At 44.5% G+C, this 9,918-nt stretch overlaps 3 protein-coding genes across 7 annotated transcripts; 2 read left to right on the forward strand and 1 right to left on the reverse strand.

Annotated features, from left to right (window-relative positions):
• Positions 1–90: 90 nt before the first annotated feature.
• Positions 91–4,305, reverse strand: dclre1c (DNA cross-link repair 1C, PSO2 homolog (S. cerevisiae)). 4 transcript variants are annotated; one of them, XM_047017729.1, is made up of 14 exons: positions 4,053–4,305; positions 3,886–3,937; positions 3,689–3,773; positions 3,544–3,603; positions 3,374–3,429; positions 3,183–3,284; positions 3,003–3,075; positions 2,785–2,925; positions 2,552–2,653; positions 2,295–2,431; positions 2,067–2,121; positions 1,889–1,977; positions 1,643–1,740; positions 91–1,524 (listed from the first exon to the last, which is right to left on the reverse strand). In XM_047017729.1, the coding sequence occupies exons 1-14, from the start codon at positions 4,159–4,161 to the stop codon at positions 617–619; spliced, it is 2,067 nt and encodes a 688-aa protein (XP_046873685.1). In that variant the 5' UTR covers positions 4,162–4,305; the 3' UTR covers positions 91–616. The 4 variants fall into 4 exon arrangements, with proteins under 4 accessions (XP_046873685.1, XP_046873688.1, XP_046873687.1 ...); XM_047017732.1 differs by lacking the exon at positions 3,689–3,773 and having other exon boundaries at positions 4,053–4,068; XM_047017731.1 differs by lacking the exon at positions 4,053–4,305 and having other exon boundaries at positions 3,714–3,773; positions 3,886–3,907.
• A 185-nt stretch (positions 4,306–4,490) lies between these two features.
• Positions 4,491–5,885, forward strand: meig1 (meiosis/spermiogenesis associated 1). 2 transcript variants are annotated; one of them, XM_047017659.1, is made up of 3 exons: positions 4,491–4,619; positions 5,250–5,380; positions 5,478–5,885. In XM_047017659.1, exons 1-3 carry the CDS (start codon positions 4,535–4,537, stop codon positions 5,604–5,606), a joined length of 345 nt encoding a protein of 114 aa, XP_046873615.1. In that variant the 5' UTR covers positions 4,491–4,534; the 3' UTR covers positions 5,607–5,885. The 2 variants fall into 2 exon arrangements, with proteins under 2 accessions (XP_046873615.1, XP_046873616.1); XM_047017660.1 differs by having other exon boundaries at positions 4,554–4,619; positions 5,198–5,380.
• A 2,112-nt stretch (positions 5,886–7,997) lies between these two features.
• tmem243b (transmembrane protein 243, mitochondrial b) lies at positions 7,998–9,808 on the forward strand. The gene is made up of 4 exons (XM_047017658.1): positions 7,998–8,201; positions 8,482–8,532; positions 8,629–8,733; positions 8,843–9,808. Exons 1-4 carry the CDS (start codon positions 8,124–8,126, stop codon positions 8,966–8,968), a joined length of 360 nt encoding a protein of 119 aa, XP_046873614.1. The 5' UTR covers positions 7,998–8,123; the 3' UTR covers positions 8,969–9,808.
• Positions 9,809–9,918: the final 110 nt, after the last annotated feature.

Below are 9,918 nucleotides of genomic sequence, written 5' to 3' on the forward strand. Positions count from 1 at the left end.
ATCCTTATTTATACTTTTTTTTTTACATGAGTAAAACTAAATATTTCCCTCAGTTCTGTGTGCGCATTACAACTTCATAGGCATGATAAATACAGGAAAAATAAAGCTTTATTTCTTGGAATAGATTTTTACAAAGTTGCTGTTTATAACAGGACTGACTTAACGTTTCATAAGGAGGCTGAGGTTACGGGTGTAGTAAAGAGGTACTGAGGTTAAAGGAAATCTACAGCTTATTCGAGTGCAGGTGCTGTGAAGTGCTATGCCTGACTGGTGGTGCTGTGCGCAGGGTAAAATAGTGCAGAGGAACTGGAAAGATTGGGACTTGTGTGGTTAGAAGGTGAGGATACACCTGCATCTGGTAATCTAGTTTAGACAGTGCCAGACAACTCATTCCATAAGAATAGGTCCACAACATCATGGTATACATACACCTGTGTCACATGTTACCAAGGTCAACTGAAAGTACAGATGTTTGCCGTTTCATTTAGGTTCAACAGAAAACCCAAATCCACTATATCTGATAGGGCACGCTTGTTAACTGTGCCCTGGTTTGTCTTATTCCCACATGTGTAGGCAGCAGTGCTTATGCCCTTTCATTTTGTGAGTTAACCAAGGGTCATAGAAAGCCCTGACTTCCTTTTCTGATGACCACTTCCTCCCCCGCAGCCAATTTTTTGTACAGGTCCTTTAGTTGTTCAGGGCATGGCGTCTGTGACTCGGGCGTGCAGGGAATGTCAAAGTCTGACGACGCCTGAGACTCTGTCAGATCTCCGGGCTCTGATTGGAGGTTATCGCTGTCACTCTCCTGTCTTCTCGACACACTATCTGTGTGTGTGTCTCCCCTACACCTCCTGTTTTCAAGGAGTATGGTGTCAGCTTGGCTTTGATGTTCACCTATTGAGGTCTGACTGAATGGGTTTGTAGACTGGGAAGATTCATCGCCGTCATCGTCTTCATTAAACAACTCTGGGGTCTGTGAGCCTGTGAGGCCTGAGTGGGAGGGGCTTACAGGGCAGCAGGAATGGGATTGGCTGGTAAGGCTGTTCTGACTGTCAGTCAGTGGCTCTGCAGTGAAGAACTCATCCCAGCGTGGGAGGGAGGGGCTAGAATCATATCCCCGCTCCTTTATGTTTTCTTCTCCAGCCTCCTCCAATATTGTTTCTCTTTCCTCCTTGGTCTCCTCCTTCTCTTCCTTAATCTGTGTTCCTTCTTTGTCAGCCTCCTTCTTGGTCTCGTCGTTCTCCTCCTCTTCCTTAATCTGCGTTCCTTCTTTGTCTTCCTCCTTCTGAGTCTCCTTGTCATCCTCCTCATCCTCGTCTTCATCGTTGGACTCGGTACAGTCTATGTAGTTTCTGGTTGTGGCGTGAGGCACTGTGATGGGGAGGGGCAGGTGTTCCTCCACGACACCAGGGGGCGCTGTGCTGGGGGGGCTCTGGGGTTTGTCTGCCCGCGTTGTTGCCACGCTTTTCTTCCTGACTGGCACGAGGTCGGTCCCATCAAACAGCCAATCGTTATCGTCCACATCTGAAGGATGTGGGGGGTGGTAGGGTAGGGGATGTGGGGGACAGAGAACCAATGACACGGCAGAATGATGAATTGAACCTCTTTGCAGGACTGGCTGGGTTAGTGCAGTCTTTCTTACCTTGGGACGGTTGGACAGCCCTGGTGCGTTTCAGGGTCCCCAGAGGTCTGTAGGTGAGCTCCGCAACGATGGTTTGGTCTCTGCACATGGGCTTCAACCTGGAGAGGAAAGAGACCATCACACCAGTCAAATACTACCACCATCTCTCAACTGGCCTTAAATCCTACCCTTCACAAACCCATTGCTGAATAACCCTATAACCGGCTCTGATACGCTAAGCTGTGTGAGAAGGCGTGGCCGACTCACATCTCCGTGACCTCAGCATGGGTTCGACCAATGGGGACGACGCTGGGGTATATGTTGACCGGGTTCAGATACGCCAGGAAGTCATTGATCTGGTACAAAACCAGAGATGAGCAAGATGATCACACCCGAACCAGTTCCTGGTTGGACAGCCCTCACTGGTTATAACGTGTTACCTCACCTCAGAGTAGGATGAATGGAAAGAAAAGCACGCCCTGTAAGATCTGTCCCCTGTCCTGGAAAAAAGGTAGATGACCGTGAAATAACAACTGTGAATGCATGATACGTACTTACGTATGGCATACGGTAACTTCTAGTACTTTGTAAATGCTCCTTTTCTCATTTGAACAATTCTTTTTCAGCAAAAGATTTGCATCTATTTTGAAAGTGCTTGTGTGCGGGTGTCCACCTGACTATGACGTTGGTTTTCCGGCTCCGTTCCCCAAACCACATGGTTGAAGGTTTGATGCTGATGATACGCAGCGGGGTGCCGTCAGGGGCAACAGAGCCGCATGGCAGTCGATTACCACGTATGAAATCCTCATCCTACACACACACACGCGCACCCACACACACAAACTTTAAAACAGACGCACCTTTTTTGGCTGAAAAAGAATTGTTCGATGAGAAACGGTGCATGTACTGTACAAGGTCCCTAAAAGTTACCGTCGGATGTCTGCAGGCATGTATCTGTGTGGCTCGCTCGGTCGTTACATAGCTAAGGATCTCAGGCATCTTCTTGAACATAGCAAGACTCTTCACATGAATCTGGGGAAAGAGAATCGTCTTTGAATCAACAACCCGCTAGCCCTCATGGTCTCTACCCTAAGACATGTATCCATTTCCGAGCTTGCATCCAAGTCACTCTTAAAAGGGGTGGTGTTTGAGGGAGAGCTCACCTGAGTGTTGAACTCTTCTCCCAGGTTGGTGAACAGATACTCGTATCCGTACGCCGCTTTACAGTTCAGCCACACCCTGTGGTAGGCACTCCGGCCAATCCAGTCGCTCACCAGCTCCCGGATACCGTTCAGACAAGCCTCCTACACCACACGCACCATTAGTGATTTCAGTCATTTTAGAATCATGCATTCAAGCGCACACATGCAAGTATACGTACCCTGCTGGGGATCTTGTAGAAGCGTGGATCATAGAATGTGGAATCTAGATAGACACTTTGAATGTCTTTGACTCTGAAGAATGACAACAACATATATATATATATTAAATAAGTGTTGTTGTGCGTTTCCTTGTTTGTACCAGAGACAGAGACAGAGAGAGACAGAGACAGAGAGAGTACCTGTTTCCTGAGTGGAGGAGTTCTATGCGAGAGACATCTCCCTCCGCCAGTCTGAAGTCTCCCGTATACAGCACAGTGCCTTGAGCGCCCTCGATAAGAAACCTATCCAAATACACAAGCCAGAGAGTTCATGTTCAGTCGCGTCCTGTTGACCAAACACACACAGAACTGTCTCCAAGTGAGGTACTCACATGACCGAACCTGGACAGTGACCAGCAGGGAGGAGAGTCACCACAATGTCTTCTCTCTGCCCAATACAGACAAAGTCACACACTATATTTGAGAGACTGGCTTTTTGACAAACTATGTAGCCTTGGCTACTTTCATGTGCTGTAAAAGTTAACCGTCAAACTTGACTCACCTCTCCAGAAGCTTCATCCATTAGGGCCACTTGAGTTGGACTATCCAGTTCTAATGCAATCTAGGATAAGCATTATTGAATACTATAAGCTATTTATCAACAAGTATAGTTGACGATGGTACTGCTATCATGAATGTGAGCTTACAATGCGATCATCCCAAAAGTCATACTTGGGATTGTTCAACAAAAGCTCCCTGGTCACAAAGGAACAGTACAGTTTGGCCGTCCGACTGGGGTGAGATGCGAGAGACAGCAATTAAATTATGTTACACTGAGGTACCGTAGGCTACAAGGTGAGTTCCAGCACAAAACTTAAAGCCAGCACAAAACTTAGAATCTTACCTAAATTTCAACTTTCTTTTCAATAGGGGCCCCTTCAGCCCCTTCATGTGATCTACAGTGAATAATTCAAATTAGTTTAAGTTAAATGTTTCACATTATAATGTTAAGTAGTTTATTGATGGCCGTAGCTCAACACTGGAGTTAACTCATCTAGTATTCGACTTTACCTTTATGGCAGTGAGATAGAAAATAAGCCCGGGCATGTAAATTCTCCTTATCAAAACGATCCAGCGATATGGTGGGATATTCCTTCATGCGACCCGGGAAAGAACTCATTTTGAACCAACTTTATGGTTTAATACTACTAAATAAGGAGTAAGTACTTAGTCTTTGGATAGGTTCTCCATCCAGGACACAGCTGGATGGTTTGGCATCGTACACTGAAATTCAACACGACCAGCCGCTCTTTCTTCTTCCTTAATCCCCAGTAACATGACTCACTATCGTCATCTACAGACTAGGAGTAACCGTGTCTATTTTTTGTCGTTTTTTATCATGGTCCATTCTTATTTATTTGCTCTTTTTAAGTGTAAACCTGATAAATAGGCTTTCCATCCCATATTATGCTTGATAATTTTAATAAATAATTTGTTTTGTGTTGGGTGCAGTGAGCAGTGAGACATTGAGCACCTTTGGGGTAAAATTAAAAATGTTCCTGGGTTGCCAGGCAACAAGCGACCGAGCTCTTCAACAACAACAATTGTTAGCTTGGAGAAGCCGTGTCCGATACAGCTGTAAGTTACATTACGGAGTATTTAGCATCAAGGTTAGACTAATTATATATATAAAACTGTTTGGCATTTGTAGTGCTTTGGGCAAATGTTCACAAATTTAATAATCAGCTCCCAAACTATCAAACTAAGTTGAGAAGTTTTCCACAGACAGACAGCCAGCCTGAACTGATGAGCTAGCCTAGCCTAGCCACCAGTACAGTAGCCGTCTAATTTACAATGATGTAGGACTGTCTCTGATTGAGCTGCCAAGCAGCCTTGCAAAAGTACAGTATATTGCTTACACATAGCTATACCAAAATCCAAATTACCCAGCGGGATAGGGGAAATACCAGATCAATCACAACAGTCCAGAATACCTTTTGCTGTTAATTGGAGGTGTTTCCAAGGTTGCTGCTCAGCAACACATTTTGAGTAGAGTTGGTTTAGTGATGGGAAATTGAACTGTTTATGTAGTTGTTCCAGCACAATACAAAATACTGAAATAAATATTCAATGGAAAGATACATCCCTAAAAACAGAAATAAATTGTACATGTTTACATTGTTGCAGTAAACAACCTTACTATTTCCCCTTATTAGGTCATCTGTGGACACCTTTTATGCAGCATAATGTCTTTTACCGCATATCTAGATGGCAATTCTACACCAAAGTCCATTAGCAGGGCCAAACAATGGACAGACGAGGTGGAAAACTTGTACAGATTTCAGCAAGCTGGATACAGAGATGAACTGGAATACAAACAAGTAAAGCAAGTTGATCTGGTAAACAACTTCATCATCAGCAGATAAAAATGATCAGTGGCAGTTGAATGCATTACAATAGAAGTATGTTCATTCTGTTTTTGTCTCTGTGACTTAGATTGACAGGTGGCCTGAGACTGGCTTTGTGAAAAAGTTACAGCGCCGGGACAACACGTTTTATTATTACAACAGAAAAAGGGAATGTGAAGACAGAGAAGTCCATAAAGTGAAGGTCTATGCATATTAGGTCAGAAGTGTCCAATATATATTTTTTCTTTTCTTTTTTTTCTTTTTCTTCAAATTGTGAATAAGACTGGCCAGTTGCTCAAGTAGTTGCAACTGTATAGCTCAGTTCACTGAATAAATTATGTTGAGCTGAAGATGTCTAAGTGTGTGAAGTATACAAGTAATCAAGTGTGTTAATTCAGTCGTGATTTTCAAAAAAGTGTGCTACCATGTGATCACAGATCACATATACAATGTTTTGCTGGGAATCAAAATAAAGTAGCCTACTGAAATGTGGGGATTATAAACTGGAACGCTCCCATCATGTGATGGCAGCATAAGGGGTGGGATTACAGAAAGTATGACCCCCGCAGGCTCTCAAATTCAGCCTTTCAGAGCAGATGATCGGATGCCATTCATGTTTGTTGTATCATAAAATGTGTTCGGTATATAATCATTAGCAATAAGTGCTTTTGGATTGCTGTCCCATTTCATGAGACGTGTAGCTATGGTATCAGATGCGCAAGGGAAAGGATTTAAGCAGCAGGTAAACCAAACCAAAACAGCTTTCATTTCACTTGTGGATGTACAGTTGTAAATTATTGAGGTTATACTGACGGAATCTGTTTTTATTTAATAGCATCGTTTTACTTGGGGTGATTTTCTCATCTAGTATTATTTATGTCGGCTCAATCGTAATCACACAGCGGAGCCTGTTCATTACCTTTAAATGCTATAGCCTAACTAGGTACCTGATTACCTGCACCTTTAGTCCAACCACAACGACGAGCCAGAAGCAGCAACATCCTGAATGCTACATTGTACTAGCTAGTTTATATTGGAATGTACCAAAACGTATAAAAGACCACCATACTTCATGCATCAACCTGATACGGTGTTGCTCATTATGTTCTGACAGGTGAGTCAGTTCAAACAACACATTTCCTTGAAGTTTACTAGAACCCAGTAAAAATGTTGTTGCTTAGGACTTCATTGTACTACAGTACCGTAGCGCTAACTGTCCAGACACTTGCTAGAACGTGCTAGTTCTGTCCTAGCTGTCAATATCCTAGCTAGCCAGTACAGTATCTCATATTAGGCTACTATAGAAGATGGGAAGTGACTATCTAGTCATATATGTATGTACATAGTTCAATTAAATGATGTTATATTACTTGAAAACTCTTTTGTTTACTACGGTTAGCTAGCTAGCCTAGGTACGTGTGAGCTTGCAAGCTGATAACTAGAGATAATAGCACACAGAACTAAGTGCAGTGTGGGACAGTGTTGGTTGGGCTAACTACCATTCACAGTGTCACTGTCACAAGCCAAGAGAGACCGCAACAAAGTGGCTAAAATATCCAATCTAGTATCCTCCCAGCGAGCAAAGATGTGTTGTCTCCTTGACAAGTATGGGTTGCCTTTATGAGGTTGTTATGAGGTGTTACTAGTTGATTAAAATGGCACTAGCAAGATAGGTAGCCTAGCTAGCTTATCATTTATGACAAAATAGCTAGCACCAGCTAGCAAATACTCCCCAGATTCTACTAACCAACTTTCTCTTATTTTCTGACAGCTTCTTCACATCAGCACGTAGCTAGCAAACTAATGAAAACAGTTACAAGTGGTGTAGGTTGTGCAGCAGAATATCAAGTTAGCTCTAGCGGTATAGCGTGCGAGTTGAGATCTTTTTGTGATTAGTACTGTCTACATTCTAGTGACAGTAGGTCTGTGTTGTGACAGCACCTATAAACACAATTGATCGTCAACTATCAGATATTTGATGGTGTGCCCTATTAGCTGTCCTAAGTATAAGCCTGAATCACAAGGCCACAATGGAATGTTGCTTTAGGTCAGTAAGTACTATAATAGAGCTCTTGTTTCGTTTGTGAGGTTTTGCTGAGAAAGCTGGATCAAGCTGTGTGCTTATGACCTAAATTGCAGCTGTGGCAAGAGGAAACAAGCAACAGGGCCATGGACAAGAATATCTCTGTTCCCCTTTTCTTCATTTTCTTATTGCTGATGATTGAGTTCAGTGGCAGACCAGTTTATTTTACAGATAAACTGATATTTCTCCTTTCCAGGGAGGATATCATATGAAACTATTGACTGAAGTAGAGATATTAGATGGGGGCTGCCCAACTACCATGACCTCTGCTCCTCTGAAGTATCCCAATTCACTCTTCCCCGCCCTACCCTTCACCTCCCGCCCCCCCACCACCTCTCACCTCCTCCATGACGGTCATGGACCCCAAAGCCAGAGGCAGGTTTAGGACATGTATCTATAAATTGTATTGTCAGGCTGCTTACACAAATAGAGCACGAATATTGTCAGCGTGGAGGGACTTTTAGGATATGAAAACAACGTTTTGAAATGTTTTCTCTCATATTTCGCAGGTCAGGACTGTGGTTTGGGGTTGGTTGACGATGGCTCTTCTCGTGTAAAAGACCCTACCCTCCGCGGTGTTGGCTATCATGCAGTTCCTCTCTATGTCCATGAGGTGGCACTGCTAAGTACTGCACTTTCCCCCACAAGGCCATGGATGACTTCACCACACGCACATATGGCACCAGCGGCCTGGACAACAGGCCTCTGTTTGGTGAAACGTCAGCCCGGGTAAGCCTAGACCGCGTGTTTGTGTATGACATTTACATTTAGCAGACGCTCTTATCCAGAGCGACTTACAGTAAGTACAGGGACATTCCCTCCGAGGCAAGGAGGGTGAAGTGCCTTGCCCAAGGACACAACGTAATTATGCACGGCGGGGAATCGATCCTACAACCTTCTGATTACTAGCCCGACTCCCTCAACGCTCAGCCATCTGACTCTCACTGTATGGGACAGACATGGGCGACATCACGTGGCCTCCGAAATCATTTCCTCATTCTCATTCCAGGATCGAATCATCAACCTAGTGGTGGGAGTGCTGACGTCACTGGTCGTTTTAGTAAGTATTCCAAACGCCGTGAATGTCTCGACTCGAGGTCGTGTTTCGGGGCCATGCCGCCAGTGCTAATGACACTTGTGCCCGACTGTTGCCCAGGTGACGGTGATCAGTTCGTTTATGTTCCCCTCGCTGCCGCCACGGGGCCTCAACGTTTTCTTCGCCATGTGTATCCTGCTGGCCTGCGGCTCCGCCATGGTGCTGGTGAGTTACCCACACACACACACACACACTTACACACACAAACACTCACCAAACATTTCATTTGAGTCTTCAAACTCACAAACCATAAACATCCTCTATCCCTCGCCAGATATTCTGGTACCGTCAAGGGGACCTGGAGCCCAAGTTCCGGAACCTGATCTACTACATGCTGGCGTCCATTGTGCTGCTGTGTCTCTGTGCCAACCTCTACTTCCACGACGTAGGGATGACGTAAGGAGCCGTGTGTCGGAGATGATGCCTTAGCCACTTGACGCACCCACAAGACCCAAAGAGAGAGACTCGACACGGACACTTGACCCGAGTGGACTTGGCTGTACCGAGCCGTCGGACCATACCAAAATGGACTTTGCGGACATGGTCGTCCCACACTTGCACACTCACACACGTGGAAGTATGTAGTGCGGTAGAGGCTTACCAAGCAGTGGTGTGAACACGAGGAAACAGCTGACTCACCCCTGGTCTGGGGAGAGGAAGAGGTTAGAGGGGCAAGGAGGAGATGAAGGATGGACCTGCAGCTTCCTCCCTTTCCCCCTCTCACCTCCCACACTGTAGCCACACACACTCAGTCACACACACACACAGCTGCAGAAACAAAGAAGCAACCGGAATCTGTGGTCACTATATGCAGCATTACTTCACTGATTGCTGTCTCTTTCTGTCAACTAAGCCAACATCAAGGTTGGGTTCAATTCCATTTCCAGATTGTGTCAATTCAGAATTATTTTCAGGTGACTAAATCCAAATCATGAATATACAAAAATGTCTGCCAATTATTGCACTAATGTTGAACCCAACCTTGTATTATGTGAATATAGTAAGTCTACACAGTCATGCACACGCACATAGGCCAACTACAGCTCTTCAGATGGAAGTACCAGTCAATTATGCCAAGCTGACAGCAGAGTTGAGCCAGTTAGAGCAATAAAGGAGATGTCTTTATGCAATGGGTGACCCCTGAACTGTGGTGTCTGCACATGGTAATGACCTTAGGATTGTTGAAGCCATTTGTTGCTTTTTTATGTAATATGTTATGTAATAAACAATCATGTACCCTGGCTGGACTCTGGCTCCTTAAGTCCTGTATTCATCAAGAATGTGGGATATAGTAAGGGGAATTTGTAAATGGATATTATGTGGCAAAGATTCATTTGCCCAAAAGTGTAA

This window comes from Hypomesus transpacificus, unplaced genomic scaffold (assembly GCF_021917145.1).
Source record: "Hypomesus transpacificus isolate Combined female unplaced genomic scaffold, fHypTra1 scaffold_62, whole genome shotgun sequence".
NCBI classification, from domain to species: Eukaryota; Metazoa; Chordata; class Actinopteri; order Osmeriformes; family Osmeridae; genus Hypomesus; species Hypomesus transpacificus.